Source organism: Coffea eugenioides, chromosome 4 (genome assembly GCF_003713205.1).
Source record: "Coffea eugenioides isolate CCC68of chromosome 4, Ceug_1.0, whole genome shotgun sequence".
Taxonomy (NCBI): Eukaryota; Viridiplantae; Streptophyta; class Magnoliopsida; order Gentianales; family Rubiaceae; genus Coffea; species Coffea eugenioides.
In genome coordinates, this window is record NC_040038.1 from 619,445 (window position 1) to 646,685 (window position 27,241).

At 37.1% G+C, this 27,241-nt stretch overlaps 5 protein-coding genes across 7 annotated transcripts; 3 read left to right on the forward strand and 2 right to left on the reverse strand.

Annotated features, from left to right (window-relative positions):
• Positions 1-1,285: 1,285 nt before the first annotated feature.
• LOC113768818 lies at positions 1,286-2,409 on the forward strand. Of its 2 annotated transcripts, none has more exons than XM_027313316.1 (3): positions 1,286-1,606; positions 1,710-1,844; positions 2,018-2,409. In XM_027313316.1, exons 1-3 carry the CDS (start codon positions 1,433-1,435, stop codon positions 2,033-2,035), a joined length of 327 nt encoding a protein of 108 aa, XP_027169117.1. In that variant the 5' UTR covers positions 1,286-1,432; the 3' UTR covers positions 2,036-2,409. The 2 variants fall into 2 exon arrangements, with proteins under 2 accessions (XP_027169117.1, XP_027169116.1); XM_027313315.1 differs by having other exon boundaries at positions 1,710-1,837.
• A 1,437-nt stretch (positions 2,410-3,846) lies between these two features.
• LOC113767756 (1-phosphatidylinositol-3-phosphate 5-kinase FAB1B) lies at positions 3,847-13,379 on the reverse strand. 2 transcript variants are annotated; one of them, XM_027311938.1, is made up of 11 exons: positions 11,990-13,379; positions 10,813-11,562; positions 10,298-10,451; positions 9,813-10,157; positions 8,607-9,488; positions 8,159-8,490; positions 7,685-7,808; positions 7,433-7,603; positions 5,368-6,942; positions 4,597-4,863; positions 3,847-4,181 (listed from the first exon to the last, which is right to left on the reverse strand). In XM_027311938.1, the coding sequence occupies exons 1-11, from the start codon at positions 12,568-12,570 to the stop codon at positions 3,858-3,860; spliced, it is 5,505 nt and encodes a 1,834-aa protein (XP_027167739.1). In that variant the 5' UTR covers positions 12,571-13,379; the 3' UTR covers positions 3,847-3,857. The 2 variants fall into 2 exon arrangements, with proteins under 2 accessions (XP_027167739.1, XP_027167738.1); XM_027311937.1 differs by having other exon boundaries at positions 11,975-13,379.
• Positions 13,380-18,306: 4,927 nt separating this feature from the next.
• On the forward strand, positions 18,307-21,347 carry LOC113768659 (translation initiation factor eIF-2B subunit alpha-like). The gene is made up of 5 exons (XM_027313105.1): positions 18,307-19,020; positions 19,652-19,804; positions 19,922-20,063; positions 20,434-20,675; positions 20,883-21,347. Exons 1-5 carry the CDS (start codon positions 18,580-18,582, stop codon positions 21,087-21,089), a joined length of 1,185 nt encoding a protein of 394 aa, XP_027168906.1. The 5' UTR covers positions 18,307-18,579; the 3' UTR covers positions 21,090-21,347.
• Positions 21,348-22,208: 861 nt separating this feature from the next.
• LOC113769289 (late embryogenesis abundant protein 37-like) lies at positions 22,209-23,149 on the reverse strand. The gene is made up of 2 exons (XM_027313751.1): positions 23,057-23,149; positions 22,209-22,714 (listed from the first exon to the last, which is right to left on the reverse strand). Exons 1-2 carry the CDS (start codon positions 23,098-23,100, stop codon positions 22,468-22,470), a joined length of 291 nt encoding a protein of 96 aa, XP_027169552.1. The 5' UTR covers positions 23,101-23,149; the 3' UTR covers positions 22,209-22,467.
• Positions 23,150-25,865: 2,716 nt separating this feature from the next.
• Positions 25,866-26,716, forward strand: LOC113767827 (FCS-Like Zinc finger 17-like). The gene is made up of 2 exons (XM_027312029.1): positions 25,866-26,279; positions 26,470-26,716. The coding sequence occupies exons 1-2, from the start codon at positions 25,918-25,920 to the stop codon at positions 26,714-26,716; spliced, it is 609 nt and encodes a 202-aa protein (XP_027167830.1). The 5' UTR covers positions 25,866-25,917.
• The last annotated feature ends 525 nt before the right edge of the window (positions 26,717-27,241 follow it).

The following is a 27,241-nucleotide window of genomic DNA, read 5'->3' on the forward strand; positions in this document are numbered from 1 at the left end:
ATCTTCGGACCGGATCATCTCAGTTGTTGAACCTGCTGATCCCTCCTGCCAACTGCCCATATATAACAATTTATGTCAAAGGAAGCAAGCAATCAAGCTAGGATGAATGGAATTCAAGATTTTTTTGAGTTCTAATCCCTTTCTCTTTTTTTTTTTTCGCTTCTCAAATCTCATTCCTCGCCTGTTTCTTGTTTCCACCAGTGATCGTAGTATTATAATACTCCTCCCGAGAGTCCAAATTCCTCCTGGAGAAGGTAACAATCAAGCAGCAGTCCTTGAATACTACGGCATGTTGGCCTCAGGAAAGTCGTCGCTTGATTTTGATGGCACCACGAATTTCTTTAAAACAAGAAACCAGCAGGTCATTTCAGGCCCACATCCAACAAATCCAATTAGATGCTTCAGCTAATTGTTTTGTGTTCGTGTCAAGATATTAATTACTATTTGTTATAGTACATTTTTTCCCAGTTCTTTTGCCTAAGGAGCAAAAAGAAATTAGGGAACAAACTGTCACGTCTGAGTCTTCCTCTTATCACCAGTCACGAGTACCTGAACCCGAAACGTCGGCTTCATTCATCATCATGCCATCTGAACGTATGCATGTCTCCTGCTCAGCGCTTAGCTTAGAGCCTTAGCCTGGTTGATATCTAATTGGAGAGTTATATATATTTTTTTCTCTAAAAAAGTTTATTTTTTCAAGAGTTATATCACACACACACATATATGTATATATATGAGGTTTTTCTCCGATGTTTATAAGCCAAAATCGACCCCTGAATGGAAATACAAGACAAAACAGGGTATGGCATCCATCCCCTGAATGGAAATTCATTTTTTTTTTGGCTCTGACATATCATATTATACAACTATTGTTGGACTAATTCTTGATTACCGGCATACTTACCACCCTTAGAAAATACGAATGGGGGCTCAAATGAAATTGAAAATCATCATGTTGGCGTCAACCGACTGGATGACAGCAGCAGCATCAACAGTTTGAAGATAAGCTAAAATGGAGCCCACCAACACGCAGGTTTTACCTAAAATAATCCACTAATGCTGAGATCAACTGATTAGACATTAGCAGCTAAATGGCCTAATTTATCTTACTATAATACGATACATCACCCCCCCCCTACGAGCTCTTTCCTTACATGGCCTAATGATGACCCGGAAAATAAAAAAGAGGAACATTATTGTAAGCAATCAAACAGTGCAAGTATATACACGTCGGATATTGTTCTGTATGGCCTATAATAAACCTTGTAGTTAATGGAAATTCCATAATTAGCTAGCAAAAGGAAAAGTGCAAGCCATCATCAATTCAGCATCTCCTTGTTTTGTTCATCACATAGTAGTATTAGTATATGCTAGTAAAAGTTCTTTCTGGTACTCCACTCCACCACATAGCTTATAGCTAGAGAATCAATTAATGGCTGTGAGATACTCGATTTCTGTTTCTGCTCCCATCATCATCCAAGATCCTGCTTCCAGAAAGCCCGCGAGCATAGTGATGATGAGTGCAGAGAATCACATATCAGTCAACAGCACTGGAAGTAGTATTAGCACAACTCCCTTTCCGATCAGATCACCTACAAGAAACAAGGTAATCATCTTCATTTCCTCTCCGGCTGATTGACAATTTAAAAGTATGTATGGTAAGACAAGGACTACTTGGTTTTGTACGCTAATAGATTTGACTGTTTCAGGTTTTTGAGGATCCATCCAATGGAATCGTCTGTTACAGAGAAGAAAATGGGGAGATAACATGTGAAGGAATCGATGAAGGTCCTCGTCTACACCATCTTTCTTCAAGATTCACTCCTATTAATCAAAGGTACACGGTAAGAAATAGACCACAGATTCTCCTACAAAAAACAACCCTTTCTCCCGGGGTTAACGTACATCTTGCTACTAGTTTTAAAAAGTGACTCATCACCTCTTGCTAGGTTGTGAGTAGTGTGAGTGGTGACTAAAGATTGCTTTTTTTTTTTTTTTAATAATGTTTGGCTTGCAGAGAAGCAGAGATCATTGACCTACTGGAAAGAAGTTTGCTTCAAGTGGTGGACAGTGACAAGACGTAATTAGGCAAAGGCTGAGACAGGACACGGTGCCGCGGCGAGGCAACAGCATCAATCCGGACTGTAATAATCGATGGCTGCTTCCTTCATCTCATTCTTCTGCTCAATCCTCAGTTTCTGCATAAAACATAATACTTGTATATACAGTCTTGCACCCAATTGATCCTTGGGTTATGTACGATGAAACTGACCGAGCAAAGATCAACAAATTCTGGATGGTCCGTTTTGTTGTAAAGATAGAATGTTGGCCTTTCAATATCACGGCCACCATGGTATTAGCAGCTGGTATAACCTAATAATTCGACCCTCCTCGTTGGTATTTACAATATCTATTTATTTTATGTCCCTTCCCCTGCATCCTCGATCCCAAAACGCCATACCTACACGCCATACTGATAAGGATTTCCTTTGTCACTCTCTGCACATCAGAAAGGGTCATCTAGGCCAGTTTTTATCCCTGATCGTGCTTTGTTTCCATCGTCATTCTCACCTATATCGCCAGCTGAGTATTGATTATTCACAGGTAGCATTCAATCGAGGGAAAAAGATTAAACAAGAGACACCGAGATAACAGACCACCAGTCGGCACCCAGAAGTTGGTTACTACTTACTGCTAATCAATAGATATGCATAAGAAGAGATGGAAAAACTTATTTGAAAATAATAATCACGGCACTTTCTCTGGTAGTACCATATATTCATTCGAGATTTAAAACAACAACAAAAAAATTTCTTTGATTGAAAAACCTGTTCAAAAAAGACTCTTGAGGTGTTCTCTTTTTTTTTTTTTTTTTTTAAATTAATACTGCTCCGTCCAAACGGAATCCATCATTATTTGTTTAGGAAAGGAAAAGCCTTTTTCGAGACAGGAAGAATGACCACGGCAACTCGTGATGACCGTGCTGTTGTAGAACTCTCTGATATCCACAACTAGCTTCTTTCAACATGTCACTAGAAAGACAAATATAAAACAGAGAGACTGAGAATAGCACTCGAATATGGAGGAAAACTGCACCTATTAATGAGTTCTAACTGTTAATATGCTCACCACTAAGAGCCCTATCTCAATGAAAATCAAAACTAATTTCGAGAATGCTAAATGCTGGAACAGATTAGTGCAACATCTCTAAATGGAGCAGCACAAAATCATTCAGATTTCAGACCACCTCATCTCCAATCTAAAACAACCAAGAAATCTGAATATTTGACCCATTCCGGTACTGCAGAATTCTCAAAACAAGTACTATTATCAGACAAGAACATCAAACCCAGAGGAGAGGACACATCACCTACGAGTCTTCTTCAAGGGATATGGACATGTATTCTGTGATTAGCCATCATTTTTCGTCCTTCATCCAGGAAGCCAACGCATTGTGATAAACTTCAAGCACGCACAAGGGAAAAATAAGAAACCGCGATGAGTTAATATGTTACACAAAATTGCAATTGCATGATCAAAATGGATTTACATCTTAAATTCTAAATACAAAATGAAAGAAAAAAAAAAGTACCAAAAACCATTTTACAAAATCATTTCAAGAAAAGGTCACTCTACTTTTTATACTGCTGAGCATTTCCCAGGTAATAAAGCCAAGTTCTTCAGCCATTGATGAACAATCATGAATTCTGCTGTTAAAGAAGGTATTTGGAAGTTCCCTCCAAAAGAATTCGAAATGGCAAAAGCACCATTTATGAACTAGAAGAATAATGCAGGAGCATGCTCCCAAAAATATATCTTCACATGTACAGATTGGCCAATTTTGCCAATTTACTTGATCACTGAGCAGCACCTCCACCCTGCAAGTTCTCAGATAAATCATTCTGAGACTTGCTGGGAACTATAGTAGGCGGAGACCATTGATCTGGAACCATCAGAAAATAGGTTGTCATTGCTTTTCTAAACCTCTTTTTGTATTGCTTAGGTGAGATTACTGTTGGTGGTGTGTTTTTTGGACCCCCAAGGATTCCAGACGCCTTCACCCATGTTTCCAAGTGCTTGTCCCATGTATACTGCCGCATGAAGTCGATAATCCCAAGAACAAGTTCATGCTTCTCTTGATCAACACCAACCAACAATGAATAGTCCATTACATCAATTGACTGCAAAAGTAATCAGATCGTCAGTAGTGATAACATGCATCTATCAGGGAAAAAAGACCCAGGAAATGCAACGCGAAGGACACGCCATGTGAAAATTGACACAAACACAACACTCACTCATACAGCGCCCCCCCCCCCCCCACCAAAAAAAAAGATTTCATGGGAAGATAAACCAAATTTTCATGAGCTAAGCTCAAATTATTGTACATAGGGCAACCTAGCTGATCAGAGATAGTTAATCATCAACAGTTCACACAAAAACAAAAGATGGAGTATATATTAGCGCACCTAAAGTGGTCAAAAAAGCCAAGTTCGGAGATTCTCTTCAAGAGACAATTTATATGCTACCATATGTCATATGTCTGACATGTTACACGTTTACCGACTAAGCCGTTAGAGAAAGTTGGAAACTTACTGCAAGGAATGCAGTATCATTCCAAACTGCTCTTTCAAGCAACCTCTTTGCCTTGTTTCCAACAAATATAGGAGAAGTTGGCATTGCTTCAATCAAGTTCTGATCCAGCAAAACCTTGTTACTTCCACTGGAATCCGGATTATATCGAGATCTGGAAGATCCTTTTAGATCATAAAGCCGTGTCAAGTTTCTCCCAAAAAGAAGGTTCTCCATAACAAGAACATCCATCTTTAATTCCTTTCCCCCCTTAACATGCTTCGACGTAACCTTCAGCAATCAAGGAAATGACAATATAATAAGTTCCAAGAAGGCAAAAATAACAATTATTGGGGGTTCAGAAAAATGCTTCACCGAACCAAAAATGAGGGGAAAGGACAAGAACCTACAAGTGATATCCAAATACAACATTTATTTTCTAGCAGAGTATAAGAAAGTGATAGAAGTCAAAGTACAATCCATGGATCTTGGCCTAGTTTAAGAAAGCACTAGACATCAAACTAGAATTCCAAGGATATTGGCCTAGTGGTAAAACCTATCCTTAACACACACCAGATGAGGGTTTTATTTCATAAAATGGACAGACGTAAGTAAAACTAGCATCTTGCAAGCGTTCTGATGCCTACCTATGTGAAGGTTGCTTTCTGCAAACCATACTATTACTACGATCACTCTAAGAGTTTAAAAAATAAGCCTTTAAATTCCAAATTTACTTTCATTCGTAATTTATTAAACTCCTACTTCTACCAACTCAAATTCAGTCCCTAGAAGTACCTGATAAATCCCAAGTATCTTTGCCAGACATGTAGGGCTTCCTGAACCAATAGATTCAGAAAGATACTTGAAATATCCAGGAGCAAACTTTATGAAAGATTCCAGCTCAGTCTTAGTGACTTGTTTAATAATAAACCTATCATCCAAGGTTTTGGCAAAAAAGACATTACTCTTGCCACCCTGGGCTCCCCATTTCTTACAGCGGCTAAGAGATCTTATGAAGTCAATCTCAGATGGGCAACAAATCCTCCTCAAAGCTTCAAAACGCTTAGCGTAGTAACAGGTCACAGTATATTTCACCTTCCCAAGGGGTCCATCATCTGTCAAAGACACTCTGGCGTGCATAGCTTTTGTGTAAGAAAAAGGATCCAACACCGAGGAGCTACGAGTACTGGACATGGATAAGATACTTTCATCTGCAGAACCAAGACTTCTATAAGGTTCCAAGGCTATTTCGTCCATCGAGTGAAAAGATTGAAAACTCCCCGAGTCAAAGGACAGAGATGATGTTAAGTCTGCCATGTCCTTCAGTCTCTCAAGATCATCAGACAGTTGGACCAAATAATCGGGGGAAGCCAGGACATAAGCTATAACACTCGTAGGCTCATCATCATAAACTGGAACCACTGTGTCATTAAACCCAACAGGTAAGAGCAACCTGGCCCCACCTTGAAGTTCCAACTGTCTGAATGAGGAGATATAGACAGGATTATACTCAGACAGCGTGTCCAATTTCTGATTATTACCTAAAAAGTTTTTATTCAATGAGCGATAGAAGCTTATGAAGGGAAGACCTAGCCAGCTGACAGTATCTTCCACATTATCAGAAACTCTGGAGGACAAAAAAGGAGATGGCACAATTTTAGCGCCAGTCAGTTCCTCACCATGGCCCTCTGTGTCCAACATTTCTGCAGCTCCTCCAGTAGTCGATGAATCCAATGAAGCTGTATCAGAAACTTTATGCATATCATCCATTGATAACCCCAGACCAGGATTAGTTTCACCAGTCCAAGCAGCATCAAGTGTCTCTGACAGACTCACCATAACTGGAAACTGCCCATCAGAAAGGACGCCATGAACACTTACATTAGACTCTAAAGAAACAGATTCATCATGAATGTCTGTCACGCTAGAAGGAAATGACAGATTTCCTTTTACACTATTAGGATTTGAACCGTCAGTTTCCTGATGACCAAGTACAGCGGGATTTTTCAAGCCACCAACTCCATGATCACAAATAAATTCAGGAGGATACTCACCACCGCTAACCCCATGATGATGACTTTCATCTAGATTTACATCAGGAGAAGCCAAATTAGAACTGTCGAAACCCTGGCCTGGTCTAACAGAAACATTTAAATCACATATCTCCTCATTGGGTCTCACATCAGGAGCTGAATTGGCAACTGCCATCTCACGCTGACAAATGTTATCTGAACTGGCTACATATATCAGCCTGTGGTCCCACATATAAGATTGAAAGAGTAGTTGTCTACGCAATCGATTGATTTCAAGAATATCAACCGCGGGTTGGCCCTTCCTAGCCTCCTTATTCAGAATTTTATTAAGGGCATCCTGAAAAGACATAAAGTCTGTTATAGAAGCAAATATTAAATAGATGTTCTAAAGTGAAGAACATAGTCAAAGTGACAGTATTCAGTAATGTTCAAACAACAAGGCTCTAAGCTCTATCAATTTGTGAAAAAAATACAATTTAATGCATCAGATGACAAAACTTCTTCAAATCTAATGAAGAAGATTATCCTTTTCACATAGTTGATATTATGCCCCACGTATAAAATTTAACATTTTTTTTTAACCAAACTGAAGTAAATGAACAACAAAGTCAAAATAGACTAGCCAATAAGAGGAAATTTATATCCCAATCAACATTGCAAAGAGAAAATAAGAAGCAGAACACAAGATGGATACATCTAACCATGAGTCATCATTGCTGACTGAATCCATGAGTGCAGAAAAAGTCTTTGCTTCTTCGAGAAGCAAACATACTTCAGCAAGAAAGAAAAGAAAAGGCTAAATATAAGAATGAAAAATGAGTGCTTACCTCAAATTCCACCTTTTCCTTCTGCAACATTGCTTCTAAATCTGCCATTTGATGCCTTGATTCTGGTGCTTTTTTGCCACTGCTTGGCAAGCCTGGACCAAAATTTTTCTCCACCAAAAGACGGAGAGCATTTAGTACCTCAGAAAACAAAAGCTCAGCCCGGCCAACCACCTGACCAAAATTTGTTCAATTACAGCGAGTGAAGATAGATCAATTTGGGATACTAAAATACCCAAAAGCATGCTTTTGTACCTCATTCAGTTCTTGTTGTACCCATTCTTGATTCTCGAAGTTGAAATCAAGTTTTGGAGGAGGAAGATAGACTGAGTGAACATCAATTGATGCATAACGGAAACAAGCAACCATTTGCCCAAATCTGCAAAGCCATGACCATCATCAAGGAATTCAAAGGAAAGCAGAAGACAAATACTCTACCCATCACACATAAAAAGTTCATCTAGCAGGTATTTCAGGAACATTGCATGAAAAGACACAAGTTGTCCAAAAATTTTCAAACAAATGAATAGCCTAGATTTTTACTAATGAGATAGGTGCTCATAGAACCAAGTACATGCACTGCCTAAATTTTATTTCAACTTCATCAGGAATATATAATAGATAAAATTTTATGGCCCACCATACTTGAATATTAAGCTTTGCAGGAAGAGTCAAAAAAACATTATAGCTCCTGGAAACCAAGGACAATAAAAGGAATGAATTTTTTACCCATAAAATCGCAAACAGTCTCTGTGTAAAGAGTGGCCACAGCTTGCTACCCTGCTAGCAGCTGCATGGTTTGAAAAACTGAGCTCAAGAAACTTTCCAAAAGACAATCCCCAAGCAGCATCAGACATCACTACTCTTCGAGTTGCAGGAGGGAAACCATTGGTTCGTGGACACTTAAGGCACCTGTGCCACATCCAAATCTTTCCTTCCTTTTCACCTGGTAAAAGAAACTCTGGCAGCTTCTTCACAGCAATTGTAAGGGTGCCTTGTCGATGGGTATAACACTGAACATGCGCTTCTGAAGGCATCTCACATGAGCGGCATCTGTAACTCTAAAAAGAAAAGAAAAGAGCCTTAGTCACAGTAAAATATCCAAGGCATTCCAATCAGAAAATTAAAACACCAGCATGCATTGGTTTTTAGCAAGGCTTAAGATAGATATTAGTACATGATCAAATAAATGATCTCGTAAAAATCGTCCCAATGGTTTGTCAAAGTTTCCATAGTACTTGATCCGAAAGAGATGGGACCTTTCACAAACAGTCCCTTTCCAGACACATCTAGATGATAAGGTAACCAAAATGCTTTGGTGGTCAGAAGGGGAAGGAGGAAACTCTTCCTTTGAAGAAACTGGTTCCTCGAGAACTTGCTTTATATTTAGCTGCGATGAAGACAGATCTAGATTATTTTGAGTTCTATCAAGTCCATCACAATCATTCAGCACATCATCGGCCACAACGCCTATAACCGGTGGTATTGAAGGCATAAAACCATTAGGAATGATAGGATCTCCTGAAGCATGCTGAATGTCATTGGCCATAGATGCTTTTACACCAGTAGACTCAGTCAAATTCCCCGTAATCTTGTCCTCCAAAGAAAGACAAGGAGAGGGCTCACGTGATGAAGTTTTTGAAAGAATCTGCCCAGCAGATGTGACAGTCTGCTTTATGGAATGAGACACAACAGCAGCATTTGAGCTAGAGCAATTCGGAGAATTCATCTCATGACCAAACAAACTTGTGGCCTTGAACTGTTCTGGAATGGGCAGGCTAATTGACCTTTGCGGTTCAACTTCAGAATGATGTCCAATATTATGTTCATTACTTGGGGCAGTAAAACCAGGTATTGTTGAGATGGATCTCTCAATAGTAGATGGTTTATCTGGAAGTGCCACAGTAATTGGAGAATGCAATGGTAGCTCTGGCAGAGAGGCTCCTTCATCAGCAAGAAAAGATGTTTCCAAGGCCAGGTGATAAGCTGCGAAAACTCCATACTGCACAACATGTTTTACCTTTTTCAATTCATCGCCATTGGCACCTCGAAGTAGTACCTGAAAGAGACAAAATCAAGCAAGTATTTACATCCATGGCAACATATCAACTAATTTCAAAGAAGTCCAATAAGTATAATATCAATTCAAACTTGAACACTTCAAAGAAACTGGAGACCCGAAATTGAAATTCTGCAGGCTGAAGTAGGAGGATAATATTAATTTATAGCCACATGGAATCTGACAAATTTTCAAGTCATCAATGTCAAGGAAGAAAATCAGTATCCGAGACTTTTATCAGAATCTATCTAAAATTAAGTGAAAGACCTTCACAAACCCATCCATCTAGACATGCACCAATCTTAAATTAGTGTAATTACTTACAGTGCAACCAAGTGGCTTTGGACATCCTTCAAAATACATCAATGTTTTCACCAGCTTTTTTCCACTCTGTCCAGCTGTGCCATGCTCTTCTAGAAACCTCTTAACATGGAACATGTCACAGTATCCCAAATTTTGAGATGAGAGATGGTCGATTGAAGGTACAATCTGACAACCTGTGCAGCGAGCTATGCGCTCTAGAAGTGGTCTTTTGACATTTAAAACAAGTGATATGTCCTTTGCAAGAAGATACTCTTGTGCATAACGAGAAACAGATTTCTCCACCAGGAGAACATCAGGATTGTGGGAATCAATTTTTGCTACAGCCATCTTCAGATGATCCATTTCCTGGAAAAGGGTACAATTCCTTAAGAATGATACCTCCAGGATTTAAGAATACTCATGGAGAAAAGATCACATTATGCTAACAATGTAATAGACAGTCCGTCTCTGACTTGCAACACGAGAATGGTGGTTATAGAACTAACCTGCTGCAACAGCGTATCAAAACTTGACAAGAGATTAGAAACCCTCTGGTATTCAAGAGCTCCTCCGAGGATTAGTATGCGAGGTTTCTCTATCTTTGATGTCATCCTTCTGTGAGCAACATTCTTCTTACAAACAACTCCTTTCACCACCATACTGAAAAGAAAGTCTTCAAACAAATGAGGAATTTAAAATGATAGCATGAGCACTTTCTTAATCTGATAAACAACTCAGAGAGAGGCAGAAGCTCAAAGATCAGTTTAAATTATACTTAACTAAATGATAAAAGCACCAGTGACAGGCACCAAGACTGAGGTTGTTTTAAGTACAATTTAGTAGTCTATACCATTCACATGTAACTTAATCAAGTATCTTAACAGAGCTCTAACAAACGCTTCTGAAAAGTAATGTAAGATAACAAAACTTAGGCTGCACACCAACTCCATCAAAACTTTCCAAGTGCCTAAGCTGAATAGCACAATGCGGAAATAATTACTTGGAAGTTCAAAGACCTTACCTCTCACTACGACGCCCAGAAGCTATACATTTTACTTTCACGTATCCTCCTGGGTCCATTCCCCCACCCTTACTCATATCAGGCTTTAACATTGAAGCAGCCTCCCAGGACAGAGATGTAATTATTTCTAACCAACTCTCTTTGTCGTCTTCATCACCTACAAAGAGATTCTCAACCTGCAAAAGCTGAGCAACTAAAGCCCTAAAATGTCCATCAACTACATTCTTCATGGCCCTCTTGTGCTCCTCATTTGACTTTTCCCTACTTCGGAATTCCCCACTTCCAAAACTGCCTGAAGCACGTAGATAGCCCCACTCTCCAGCAGCATCCCCGTCATCGTCATCATCAAACAGAAGCACTTCACGGTCATCTTCTTCATCTTCAGGTTCAGGTGGAAGCCATAGAACTCCATTGTTCTCAAAGTCCACCGGTTCAGCATCAACATCTTCTGCTGCAATTAAAGATGAAGGCGCTTCACATTCATCACCACCGTCATGTCCACCTTCTTTTTGGGTAATCTGTTGGACTTCTTCAGAAGCCTGGGAATGAAAATCTAAACTATTTTGTAATGTCAACCTACTAATGCTTTTTGAATCAACAGCCTCAGCATCAGGATGCACTTTACGTGATCCATATTCATTGTCAATCTCATCAAACTGCATGTGACCATAGTAACCATTAAGATGAGGAAAATGCCTCGTTTTAGAATCTAACCGGTAAACTCCAAATTCATCTTCATCATCACTATTCCTGGACTCAGAAAACATAAGCAACAATTAAGTAGCTGCAACATTATAATATCAACTCACTGAATTGAAAAGGTGCAAAAGAAAAAAGTTATCAAGTCAGCCATGTGCAATATCCATGGAGCAGCCATAAACCAGGCCATTGAGTTGGCACAAGCTCATGGTGAACTTAAATGACATGGCATCTGTACTAGAATGCCTTTCACTTAATTTAAGGAAAGTGTCCTCACTGAAAAATGCACCTGATGTCAAAAATCAAGCATATCAAGGAAATTGCCTGCAATGATTTCAGGTACCAGGATACTTGATTATGCCGCGGTTCAAAGAATATACCACACTCATTCACTTACTTGGCAACTTCAGAACAAAAAATATGACTCTGAACAAGCAACCAAAATTATGTAAAAGAAATCAACCTGATAATGCTATACCCGAATTGATTAGAAGACTGATCTCTATGAGCTGTCTCCGAATCATGACCATTGCATGTTCTTGATTCTCCGACAGGTTGCCTTTCTAAGGCAGTTTCCATCGCTGCAGACTGATGAGGGCTAACCCCATCAGAGTGTGGCATTGATGCAAGAGTAATGCTACTACTGTTAATGGTTCCACTAGATTTGCTGCTAATGAAACTGGTTGTCGATGGCGAAGTACTGAGATCCAGACTGGGAAACTGAATCCCATTATCAACACCAGCAGCTATGCCTTGCTGCCATTGCTTGAAACAGAAATTACATACCCTGATCGTTTCTGACTCTTCACTGGGAGTCCTTGGTCCAAGAGATGATGCAGGAATCCAATTAGATGTACACTTGGCACAGAATACCCGGCCACAATGTCGGCAATGGTGCCTTCGGTTAAACAATGTAAATTGGGAGTCACACTCGTAGCATACCCTACAACTCTGATCGGGCATCCAAAAGTCCCTGGACACATTAGCCGGCTCACCCCGCCGGATCCACGACTTCAGCTTGCCAACTAGAGCCGGAAATGGGTTATCCGCAGCATCCATCGACTATGCAACCCTCCTTTTCCTTTCACCATTGTGATAGGCTCATTTGCTTACTGCTCTCATGTGTCAAAAACCCAAAACAAAACAGGATAAGACGCCAAGCAAATGCCAAATCCAAACAAGGGCTAATCACCAAGCAACCCCTTGAAGTTGGAATAAATGGGAAAGCAGCTAATTCTTAAGAGAAATATGTACACATTCTCCATGGCTTCAATTACCAGAACAAATCAAATAACAAGAATCAGAAAACCCAATTAGTGAACAACCTTCCCCACAACCCAGCGCAGCCTCCACCAATAAAACCAATTGCCACCCCAAAAAAAAAAGGAAAGGGCTTAAGACTCTTATTCCGCCTTTCGAAATTGCAAATAATATCAATCCCCCTTTCCAGGCCCCAAAACAGTGGAAAAAAGGAAAAACTCACATAGCATAACTATCTATCATGGCCAATAGTATACTGATCGCCATTCAAATTCCACAAGTGAACCCCAATTTTAAAACTCCTCAGCCCAAAGCCCAAAATCGATGAGCGAATAAATTCTGAAAGCGACCTCAACTTCACCATTTACATTTGAATCGAGCAGAAACCGGTAACAAATCTATTGGAAAATTTCATTTCTATTTGAAAAAAAAAAAATCTCAGTACACACCGAACCTTTGATTATAATCAATCGAGTAGAACGCGATTTTCTCGATAGAATCCGAGAGACATCCGCGGGATTGATGATGATGAATTCGGGTCAAGAAGAAAACACCCTGTGTCCACCTCCTAGGAACACATAAATAAGAAATCCCCAGAATTAAGCCAAAAAAAAAAACAACTTTACATAAATAAAATAAATATCCTTGAAATTTTTTTCCCCTCTCCCGTGCAATTGAGAAATTGCAGTCGAGAAATTAAAAATAGGGGGGAAAATGGGGAAGCGGATATAATTATATATATCACAATGAATAAAGAAATAAATTGTGGGGACGCGACCCAAATCGAAAATGACCGACTAATCTTAAGTGTGATCTTCTACTCTGACTTGTAAGCCCAGCCCACGGTGAGCTGTTCGCTAAATGGTAGCAGTAATAATAATAATGATACTAATTGTGTAACTAGGCAAAATCCGTTTGATAACGGAACCAATACAATCCTGCCACGAATGCTAACACGGAGAATTCATTAACTCACTCATGCACATGCAGCTGATGCAGTGCAAGCCTCTCTCGTCAATTTCAACTTACTTACTACTACGTCGTTTTCTTTCTCTTCCCATTTTTTTTTCCCCTTGCTTGGTGGGGCGTAACGGGGGCTGGTGGGGTACCGTATTTGTGGGAGTACTTCTTTTGCTAACCCATTCATTGGTCAACGCGTCCTGATAGCTGTGGTTGGGCTATTTGGGATACAAGCCTACGTCAGTGAGAGAACCTTGTTCAACACGCAAGAAAGTCAAATGCTCCCGAAGGCAAACCATAGGGTTTGTTGACAGAGTAGAAAACAAAAAAGTGAAGAAAAAAGGATTAAAGAGTGGAGTTAACAGCTTTAAAATTTCTTGACAAACGTTTTTTATTTTGATTTTTTTTAAGCCGATCATCCCCTTAAGATTCAACTTAAACTTGTTCGCTGATATACAGAGTGTTTGGATATGAATTATTTGTTTGCATTATAAATATATTTTTTAACATATTTTTTTTATCTTTTTAATCATTCTTTTTATTTCATATACATCGTATAGAAAAAAAAATATTACAGTAATTATTTTAAATAATCTCATATCCAAACACAAGAATAGTTTGCTTGTATTTTAATTATTAAGAAGGACTTAACATGTATACGAAATTTTAAGTGAAAGTGTATCATTTAATTGGTTGAATTGTCAAATTAGTATAATATATTTGTATGAAAAATTATTTCATATACACTTTCGTACATGTATACATATCTCCCTCACAAATGCACACCCACCCTCTTTCTCCTAAATACACATACACACTCTCTCTCCCTTTCACGCACACACACTCTTTCGCATTCCTCCCTCCCACTTCATACTCATATACATATTAAAAAAAATTAAATTCTATCATATTTTCTTCTTCCACCTACCATTGTCACCACCTATTATTTCCTCCCTTATTCATCTCTACCACTCCCATCGCTCCTCTTTTCTTTCTCTCCTCTCTTTCCCTTTCCTTCGCCCTCCCTTTTCCCTCATCCTCCCCTTCCTGCCCCTCTCTCACAACCCCCTCCTCTCTCTTTCCCCTTAGTTCATGACCAAATTAGGGCAAGAGGGAGAAAGAGAAAGATGGAGGAAAAATAAGAGAAGAAAATGAGAGGAGGAAGGAAAGGAAAGAGAGATAGAGTTGGTAGCGATGAGTAATTGTGGTAAAAAACAACAATTTTTTTAAAAAAATGCTTTAATAAAATTTCAAATTTAAAATTCAAGAATACATCTTCAAAAAAAACTAATTCAAAACAAACAATTTACAGTGAAAGTTTTTTACATATATGCTACAGTAAAGTTTTTTAAAAAATACCTAAAAAATATCTAAATCATACAAAGCCTAAAGATTTTAGTAGTTAATTTTCAATTTTCTAACTATACATTTCAGTTTTTAGTTTTATTAAACGCTCCCTTAAACTTATATTTTGAGGAACAATTTCAGAAACTTCCCTTGAGATTTTTCCTAATCACACTTAGCACCCCTAAAGTTTCTGAAATCACACTTAGCACCCTTAGAATGACAACTTTTGTAACATATCAACCCCTTTAGGTAAAAATAGTATTAAAAAAGTATTTAGGAGAGAGACTATAATATTCTTCCACATTTGCCATTTTGTAAGTTTATTTTTGAAAACTAGAATATGAAAATAAAAACAAGTTGATTTTTTTATGCCTTTTTCATCTTATGTGGGAAAGGTCAAGAAAAAAGAAAAAACATTTATGTTTGATTTTATAAAAGAAAATGTACTTAGACAATCAAAACATAGAAAATTTATCTTTTTTTAACTACGATTTTATCTTGTTATCTAGTTTAATTAGTAAGAAGTGAGGAAAAAATATGTTAAAATCATTCATTTGGTGAAGAACAAGGCTGGCATATAGTTGAAATAATGAAAAAGTATATATTAAATATACCTATAATGGTGTTCAAATATCAAAAACAAAATTTTTGAAAAATTGGTTAACAAATAGTATTCAAAAAAATTTATTTCCTTTCTATCCAAAACTTTGGCATAGATGTTATAACAATCATATGAATTAACAAAATTTATACAATTCAACAGTTATTGTACTTACACCCTCTCAATTTCTATGTAAATATTGCAGTCCTATTTGTTTTTATTTTCATCTTCTAAAATTAAAAAATCAACTTGTAAAAGGGCAAAATTGGAAGAATACCATTGTCCCTCTACTAGATATATTTTTTAATATTATTTGTACATAAAAAGGCTGACATGTTACAAAAGTTGTCATTTTAAGGGCGTTAAGTGTGATTTTAGAAACTTAAGAGGTGTTAGGTGTGATTAGAAAAAATCTCAAGGGAATTTTTTGAAATTATCTCTATATTTTATTTATTACTTGAATGCACAGTTTAATTGCTTGCCTTACATTTAAACACTTTCACGATTTAATTCTATTTTTTCACAAAATTAAGATCTAAACCTAGTTAGTGAAGAGAAGGGTTGGATTGGACGGTAAAATGAAAGAAATTATAAGTAAGAGATTTTAAATTTAAAATTTTTTACCTACCAAAAAAACAAACAATTAAAAAAAATTACGTGTGAATGTACTTGTTAGACAAACTCTCTGTCTCGCTCAATCATTTCATACGCCTGTGGTATAGTTGGTACACTTTCATATACACATAGGCTGCGTTTGGATTGAGTGTTTTTGCACCTGTTTTTGAAAAACTGTTTTTCACATTCCAAATGCTACAGTAATGTGTATTTCAAAAACAACTTCAAAAACACCATATCCAAACAATATATCAAAAACAACTCCAAATATATTTCAATTATGTATATTTAATTTGTATATTTTAATAAGTATATTTCAATTTGTATATTTTAATTATGTATTTTAATATGTATATTTCAATTATATTTTAATATATTTTAATATGTATATTTCAATTATGTATTTTAATATGTATATTTCAATTATGTATATTATATATATTATATTAATATAAATATATTTATTTCAATTATGTATAATATTATATATATTATATCAATTGAAATAAATATTATATATTTATATAAATACATTTATTTATATATAAATTTATAAATATATTTATTCAATTTTGTTTTATAATATATATTAATATATATTAATATGTATATTTCAATTATGTATATTATACATAAATTATATTAATAATAATGTATATTATATATATTATACATTTCTAATATTATATATTTATACATACATATTATAAATATTTTATTTTATTTATAATATATTTTTATATATTTATAATATATTTACATAAATATTATATGTTATATAAATTATATATAATATAATATATAATATATTATACATTTATATAAATGTACATTTATACATAATATATAAATATTTATGTATATTTATAATATACATTTATATTATGTATAATATATAATATAATACATTTATATATTTATATTAATATACATAATATTAATTTTACATTTATACATAATATTAATACATGTATATATTTATATTAATTATATTAATACATTTCTACATAATATTAATATATATTTATAATTTATTAATTTATACATTTATATTTATATAATATTCATTTATAATTTATACATTTTTAATAATATACACTTATACATTTAAATATACATTTATATTATGTATTATATATAATATAATACATTTATACATTTATATTAATATACATAATATTAATTTTACATTTATACATAATATCAATACATATATACATTTATGTTAATTATATAAATACATTTCTACATAATATTAATATATATTTATAATATACTAATTTATACATTTATAATAATATACACTTATAATTTATAATATATTTATAATATTCATTTATAATTTATACATTTATAATAATATACACTTATACATTTATAAATATATTTATATTATGTATTATATATAATATAATACATTTATATATTTTTATATGAATATATAAATATATTTATTTATAAATATCTATAAATGTATTATAAATGCATAAATGTATATTTATATAAAAATATAAAAATTATAATATTCTAAAAATACTCAAAAATATGTTTCAAAAATACCTCTAAAAATAATCCAAAAAAATCTACAGTAAAAGTTTTTCATATAGTTTTTGAAAAACAACCCAAAAAACAACTAATCCAAACGGACTTGTTTTTCAGATTCAAAATGCTACAGTGGTGTTTTTGAAAAACAAACCCAAAAACAGCTAATCCAAACGGAGATATAGTGTTGTGAGCAGCTAAAATATTCGAGTTTTAATATAAATTGATTTTTTTAGAAATTAAAATCCAAATTAAATTGGTTCGATCGGTTATTTCAAAGATATGATCGCTTTTCTCTAGTCCATTCTATGGACCCACCGGCTCCAAAAGCATTTGGAACAAATTTTTTTTTTGGGGGGTCCGAAAAACAAAAAAACGTCTGTCAATATAACTTTAAAAATATATATATAAAAAGCGCATTTTTCAAATCAATGTCCGACTCCCAGGGCCCACCCTAGTCCAAAGTGGAATCCCAATCACTGATTAACGCCTAATCGAGCGAGATTAGTAGTGTGGTGGTACAATTTCGATTTAGAAAATATTCGACCTCCCGTCTTTGTAAGGCTTTAATCACCGGAAAAATCATCCACAGCCGCACCGGCGATCTTCGCACTTTAAGCTTTCGTTCTCATTCGATTCTATTCCCTCTTAAATTACACACGGCCGAAACAAAAAAGGAAAGGGCAAAAAAAGCGGTGGACTGATTTACAATAAAAGGAAAATAGAGTGCTCGCATCTCATAAATGTGGTATCGATCCGCTTCTTTCATTCTCGACCAACAACAAAACGACGGCGTAGCCCAGCCTGAGAGCCGCCTCCTCTCTCCAACTGCCCCCTCGCCGTCTATGGCAGAAACCCCACAGCAAAACCCTAAAATTTCTGCTTATTATCAGACGCGAGCGGCTCATCACGGCGTCGTTTCCAGCGACTGGCTCGCACAAGCTCAAGCTGCCGTTGGCCGCCAAGCCGACGAAGCCGTTTCTGACGACTCTTTGTCTTTGAAGTCGGGCGAGTCGCCCAAGGCCTTTAGCGTGATTGATGAGTTCAATAATTGGCGGAAACAACCTGAATTGGCTGAGGCTGTGGCGGCCATTAGGGCTTTGGCGTCCGTTATTCGGTCCAGCGAGGCGAATACTATGATGGAGCTGGAAATTGAGCTCAAGAAAGCCTCTGATTCCCTCAAAGTAACTCATTTTTACTCTCTTTGTTGGAATTGTTTACTTCCATTTTGCTTGAATTAAAGTTGACGAGGAGGAGTGGGGTTGGGGTGGCTCGTATTCAGGTTTGATAAAAAATTCTTTCTGCAATTTTGTTTGACGATTGTCGATTGTAATGCTGCTTTCTTCTTACCTTACCCCGGTGAAACTCAGTAATAAGCTTGAGCCTGAGATTTTACTGGACGTTTGTTTTTAATTCTACCGGCTATCAAACCTGTTCTTTATCAGCATGGCCATGACCGGGCCTGGTTTATCTAATGAGGTTGGCTTGAGCTACTCATTGGAGCATTTCTTTAACTTCGTCTGTTTCTCGAGTTGGATTTCTTGCTTTTGCTACCAATTGAACTTCGCTCCTTGTGTTATAAGTCTGGCGAAGTTTGGAAGTAACGTGATAGATTGCTCTAGTTTTAGTTGTTTGTGCAAAATGGAATTGCCTAAACGTGACAAGGTAGTTGGAAGGAGAGGAGAGCCATGCATTAAGGAAATGAGATATGTACCTTTTTTTTCCCCCTGATTTCTGTCAACCATAGAAATGAAAGACTAAAACAATCGATGAGAAAAATCTAATGTTCTACGAACCGTTGTCTCTTTCCTCCAGTCATGGGATACAACCTCGATATCTCTGACAGCTGGCTGTGATCTGTTCATGCGGTATGTGACAAGAACTTCAGCTCTGGAGTATGAGGATTTCAATTCAGCTAAGTCTCGCCTTCTTGAACGTGCAGAGAAGTTTGGAGAGATTTCTTACAAGGTGCTTGAGCTAATTATTGATTTTATATTAGTCATTCAATCTTCCTTCACTTCACTATTGACTATGTAATTTTTGCATTTCATGCGGAAAGAGTTGTTAATTAAGCTCATCATACAGGCTAGGAGAATAATTGCGATGCTTAGTCAGGATTTCATTTTTGATGGTTGTACTATATTGGTGCATGGCTTTTCCCGCGTGGTGTTGGAAGTCTTGAGAACGGCTGCACAAAACAGGAAACTGTTTCGCATTTTCTGCACAGGTACACATCTGTACATCTTGCTTCTAGGTTACGGTTACCTGTTACCTGTAGGACCAAATCTGCCTTCACTGATTAGCATTTCCTACATCTTTCTTTTCATGGTGCACAGAAGGGCATCGAGATGATGCATGATTGTGTAAAGGCGATCTCCAATTGATAAATGCATCAAAACTAGATCATGTATTTTTCTTCACAGAGTATCAGCATCATTTTTGCATACTGTAGATTGAAGATACTAAGATTTGCAAACATTTGGCTTCATCTTTGTAGTTGATGCTGATCAATTCCTGGTTTTTTTTTCCTTTGATGTGATACTAAGCTTAATTTCAAGCAAGTAAAGCTTTGTAAGTTAGTATTCTCTGATATGCAGAGGGAAGGCCAGATAGAACTGGGTTGCGATTGTCCAATGAGCTAGCCAAGCTTGACGTTCCCGTGAAGCTATTGATAGACTCTGCTGTGGCATATAGCATGGATGAAGTTGACATGGTTTTTGTTGGAGCAGATGGAGTTGTTGAGAGTGGAGGAATAATTAACATGATGGGGACATACCAAATTGCATTGGTTGCTAAGAGCATGAGTAAACCAGTTTATGTTGCTGCTGAAAGCTACAAGGTACATAAAAATCCTCCCCCCCGGCCCTAAAGTTTGACTTGAAATCGAGCTCATATGAACATGACATTGAGTTACTGCTCTGTCTTTGGGTACACTCACTCCGTGTTTTTGCAAGCTTCTGATTGATGAATGAAAATTTTCAATTTCAATTATTTGTTGCAGTTTATAGCTAAAGCAATTAGGTTTTGTTGATCTCTATTATTGCAGTTTGCTCGTCTTTATCCGCTCAATCAAAAGGACATGGTTCCTGCTTTACGTCCTATTGATTTTGGAGTACCCATACCTTCCAAGGTTGAAGTCGAAACATCTGCCCGAGACTATACGCCACCTCAGTATCTGACCTTACTTTTCACTGATTTGGGTGTCTTAACACCCTCTGTAGTGAGTGATGAACTCATCCAACTATACTTGTAGCCATGTTTTGGGATATTTTTGTTAAGGTATTACACTTGTGGATTTGGTTCGTTTCTCTTTCTTTTCCATGAAACTCATGAATGCTCTTAATGGGCATGGGCATTTTGGCTGAGTTTTGTACCAAATGTGGGTTGCTCGAATGGTTTTTGTGGGATACGAGGTGGTATATGCCGCAGGGACATGGTTATTTTCATGATTTGGAACTCCTGGGATATAGAATTTCAGAGCCAACAAAAAGGTTCGTCCTATTCTGTTCAATGCACAATGTTTATGTTAATCTTGTGTTCCACGTATCTTTCACACTTTGGTAACTGGTTGAAGCATCGTTCAGCTTGCGCACACTAGAGCAGTTTTACAGATTTTATTTACATTATGGCATGCCGTAAGGGCTTGGTCATGACGTTATTACTTGTTGGGTCCGGGTGCACTGTGAGCTTTGTAGACAAGAAGGGCTGACTGATTAGTTCTCACGTTCATCATATTCATGGCCAAGCAAGTCCGCAAAAAGCATGCCCATGGTATAGATAAATAGAAGCTGCGATGTTTACCCTGGGCCGCCTACTTTAGATTAGTACACTACCGCTCAAGCGTCGGAACTGCCAGATGAAGTGAATATGATCTCTGGCAGTAATTTGTTCGATATGGGATTGGCTCTCAGGTTAAATGCACTGCTACTAATAATGGTCGATGCAGGTGATAACAACAACTAAACTGGATTTGGTTTAGTTGGTCCCGAATTTACTAAAAAGAAAGTGCAGTGGGTTGAATTGAAAATATGTGCAATGGAGCGTCTTGCGTGCCTAATAGAGGCAGTACCCATGAGATTCTGCCTGGTTTAAAATGGGTCAGCCCGTTACAAAGCTTGGAACCCAACAAACATAAAGAGGTGAGCTTGAACTTTCATTGTACAAAGTCGAATGAGCCAAACCCAAACTCGATTAGGACTATATTTTTAATCCGGTTGTGGAACGTCTCAAAACTCTCCGCCCATTAGACCCTATTGCCAGGGTTAGGTGCTGTGCAAGCAAGCGAAATTTCAATTCAAATATTTGAGAGAGAACAAGCCAACTTTAAAAGGTGAACACAATTGAGGTATGCATATGTTTCTAGTCTTGATGATTACACGCAAACCTCGTCCCATAAATGGGTGAGAACAACAAGGGATCCCTATCCCTTGCATGGTGGAGTATATATATATATGTAAAAAACATGGAAACCACGAATAAATCCCTAATTCATTCGTCTGAAACGTATGTTTTCATTATTAATTCTTAAAGGAGAACCGATATACCTGACAGAAACAAAAGCAAATAAGAAAGATATTTCGACAGATAGTAGTGGTTGTATGAACTTGCAATTCCTCTACGTACTACAATCTTTAGGGTTTTGGCGCCTTGGACAGAAATTTCTCTCGGAGCTCCGCAGCATCAACCTCATTGAAGTGATTCTCTGGAATCCAATTTCCAGTCTTTGGATCTTTCATCCAGAAAACCTCCCTCTTCGCCCCTTGAACTACTAGTTCTTTCCCCACATCAATATTGCTTGTGCTTCGCTCCGCCACCTTCCTCATCACTGAAGCGGCTGGCTGTGCTTTCACATTCTCTACCGCAACAGTGTACGCTCTCCTGCAGAGCATACAAGTTAAAAAGTATCAAAGGGAGCAGATATATATATATATATATATATATATAAAAGGAACCCACAAAATCAAAATTTCATCGTTGCAATATATAATACTGTGATATCCATAATGGAGAGAGAGAGAGAGCATGCATGTTACTTGTAAGTAGCAAATACTTAAATAACGTGAGATACCGAGGAAAATAAGAATTATAGAGAATAAGGAAGAAAAGAAAGTATCAAAATAAAGGAAAGAGGACTGACGGCAGGTTAACAAATTAAAAGAACAAAAAAAAAAGGATAAAAGATAAAAATAGGGGTTGCATGCATGAAAAACCAAGGCTAACCTGAGAAAGAGAACGGCACCGTTGGAGCGAAGTACTACAGACATGATTCAACACCTGCGATAGGGGTTAGCAAGAGGAACAAAGCTTTTGTGTGTGTGTGTGTGTGTGTGTGTGTGTGTTTATTTGAAGTTGGAACGGCGAAGATTTGAAAGATGAATCGGATATATATATATACATATATATAAGGAGTTCGTTATTATTTAGAATTTTGACTTGTAGAGGACTCCGAATCCTTATCGAAAGGTTAAAATTTCTTGTTTTAGTCAATTATTTATTAGTACTGTTGGAAGGTTAACTAGTCACGTTTTGACGTTATATATTTAAATTTGAAAGGTATCATATTCGATTATCCGGTGGAACTTTCCAAAAAGAAAGGAATAAGGGGATCAATTTCAAGAGAAAAGGGGATACGTGAATCACGAGTAGAACTGGTCTTCCAACGTCCAGCAGATTTTATGACCAATGCCCTCCAACGCATGCAGAATAATCATACAAAGTCAGTCAATTTGGAGTTGAATAATCATATGTTAAAGGATATCTATGAACTAATGCACAAGAAGAAAAATCAACACGCCGTAGATGCTCTCTCAATGGAAAATCAAAATTTTGTTTTATCAAAATTTCCTCACCAACACAACAACATAAAAAATCAGGTATCAGCCCTCCTCCGGAGTTTCTCGAAAGGATTAGTTTCATCCAATATTATTCTGCCATTTTATTCACTTATTGTCAATTAATTAATTGAGATACTGGTGTGGGAATCAGATGCGAAGAGCCAGAGGGTCCAGATCGATCAGGAAGACGAAGATAAGGCTAAGACATTTGAGGCACGATAAGACGAAAAATAAAGCAAAGTAATGCGTTAATTTACACAAGTCAGATCGATGCTGAACTTGCAATACTTATTCGGAGCTAACTTTCCCCTGACAAAGTCTCTCCATATGCCTTCGGTCCAGATTACACTTCACTTGCTTGCGTCGCCTGCGTTGCATCAGCAATCACCCTCATATTCCAGTAATTGTACAGGTGGGATATTCATCTCCTTTGAGGCGAATTTTATGATAAGAAGAAATGAGGAACTACTTCAGCAGTTTTTCTTCATCTTAATTAGGATAACCTCTTGTTTTCGTTTTCCCTTGTAAAATTTTTTGGACAAAGGCTTTTAGTCATGACATCAATTGTTTTTAATTACTAGTACTTTTTTCTTGTAAGTTTATTTATTGGTAAGGAATTCATTCATTTATTAAATTCTTTAGTTGGTGCATATAATGCAATGAACTGTTGGATTAATTTGCAGCAATTCATCCACTGAGCATTGTATCAAACGCCCAACTTCGTGCCAGACCTTTCGTACATTCAAAATGTTGGTTATACTAATGATCACCATCACCATTTGATTACTGAGTTCCACTAAAATTATATACGTCAACTATCGTGCACCTTGGCCATGATTCGTTCGAATGAAAGCTACTTGTGTGCTTCGGCCACAACTGGCATGCAAGGGATTTGAACTCAAGAACTCAACACTATAAGTTCTCTAATAATTGAAGATGTGTTAAAATGGTTCATCTGCTTTCTTGGGATTCACTGAAAAGCGCGTATGTTGGAGCATTAACATTCGAGTTAATTTTTCATGCACCGTCAGTGAAAATTTTTTACTACATTAACAGAATTAAATACATATCAGGTAATCTAATTTTAATTTTGAATTTTGAATTTCGCTTCTTTTTCATTTATCTCTTCTACTCTTAGTACTACTGTAAAAGCTCTACGTACTATATCGTCGGTGGATAAAAATTTAATCCTTGATATTTCCTTGAAGTATAGGTGGGAATGCCGCCGCATACCTAAAGGGAGGGTGACGGGTGGCTCTGAGACGGCCACCTCCTTAGCCACTGGTCCTCTTGTTGCAGGCGTTGACATGTCGGTGTAACCATTCTTTGAATTGAGCCAGAGTCAGTGAGTTTTCAGCATATATTTTACAGAGTGTATACTATACTGCTGCTGCTGCTACAATTAACATTTTTGGCATTGAAGGGGCATTGATTTTGGATACTGTTTAAATTGGCTTCTGCTCCGTGGGAAGAACGACCCACTACTAGTTTTACCTCAGTTTGGAGATGTAATTATAAGATACATTTTCTTATAAGCAAGAAATCATGTAAAAGGCAACTTAAAATCTGGGAAGATATGAGTTTGAAACCACTCTTAGCACTAAAATCATTAAATCCATCGTTATTGCTTCTCTTTATTTCCATATTTTAGGTATTTCTATTCTTGAATTTTAGACACCTTCAAGAGTATTTAACATTTTAAGCAAAACAAATAACGATATACAGAGTTTTGTACGTGTCACCACAATATGTATAAATTCTCTCGATCGAACGATTAATTAACCACTTTTTTTTTTTGAGTAAATTAATCAACTGCTGTCCACTTATAAAAAGACAATAAACTAGTACACTATTAATAAAGCAATAAAGATGAGACGGTGAGCTACGAATAAGCACAATTTTCACGTTTTCATTAGACTTTGTGGGACGACCCGACCCACAGGAAAAGTTTCACGGCTAGGATTGCCACTTTTTCGCCCTCGTCGAAGTTAAAACGCGGTAAAGATCACAGGTAAATGATTAAAAAAGAGGAATAAAGCACGTGCATCTCAAGTTAAGGGACCGCAGCGGTTATGTTGTCCATTGATGATGATGACTGATGAGTCCCATTTCCACGTTGACGTTAAATTAAATTAATACGGCTGTTGTGGTTGAGGGCTTCATTCCCTTCGTCTCCATTTCTTCCGTGTCCAATCTCTATCTGTCTCTCTCTCTCTCTACTTTCTGCTTTCAGCCCTCTTCTTCAGGATGCTTTCCAAGGTCTCAATTTGGAGCCCTCTGAAACTAAATCAAAAGAACACTGATCATGATCGCAAGATAAACAAGAAAAGATCGTCACTGATCAGCTCCCACAACCACCAACTCTCGTCAACCGCCGTTGGCTTGAGGATACTAACAGCTGCTGATACCACTTTGCTCACCGATCATTCCAATGTTGTCCTCAACTCTGGCCTCAGACTTATTAAACCCATTTTTCGCATGACTGCTGCTAACCAATCTTCCCACTCATCCCCTACCACCCTTTCTCCTCATTCTTCTTACTGCTGTCTCGGCTCCTGCTTCCTGTGCAACAAGACTCTACGTCTTGATAAAGATGTCTACATGTACAGGTAAGAACATTGAACCAGACGAACAGCAAATAATTGAGATTTTATCAGGCCTTTTGTTTGTGTTTGGTGGGGGGGGGGGGAGATTGGGTTGGACAAATCGTGTGCTCGAACTACAAATAATACGATGGTTTATTGAATTCTGATGACCTATAATTGACTGATATGTCGGTTGCGTACGTCTTTCATGCAGAGGGGATCAAGGATTTTGCAGTGTAGAGTGCAGGAGCAGGCAAATACATCTGGATGAAATCAGAGAAGTAGAAAGTTCCACTAAACGGACATTAGCATCTTTGCGGCGTACTTGTCGGGACAGTAACTGGTGCGAGTGCGAGGGCGAGACCAGAACCGTCCTAGAGGAATTCCGGCGCGAGAGAGACCGCCAGCCAATGCCATGCCAAAAGGGTCAAAGTGTAGCCCCTATATTTACACTCTCATAGCTAGCGAGAAAGTAGAAACTTCATAAAGTATTTATTCAGGCCACTTAAAAGTTAAAACTTACTTCCTCTGCCGGGTCCGGCGGAGAAACTAAGAGAGTACTACTTAATAATTATTAATTTGGATAATGGACAGCTAGGTCAAAATAGAAGAATCAGGAATGAGCTGTTTAGTGTTTGGGATTACGCTGATTGATCATGTAGACGCCCTTTAACAGCTTTAATTTAGTGCTTCGCCACTTTGGCGGCAGAGAGGCGACATAGAGATTATCCAAACGAGCGTAATGTACTTGTGTTTCTCTTTGTGCAGAAATGGGGTCGATCTGGGCCCCTGATACTCCATTCTATTTAATTAATGTGCTTGCTACTCAAATATTTTCGTTCAGGCCAGCAGAGGCAGACGCCAAATAGAATATAGGTGTCCCAGCTAGCATCGCAGCTAGATTCATCATTCATATACACTTGCTATGAAATAGATACTTGAATCAAATAAACACGAAACCACGGAAATTTTAGTCACTCGAGGGG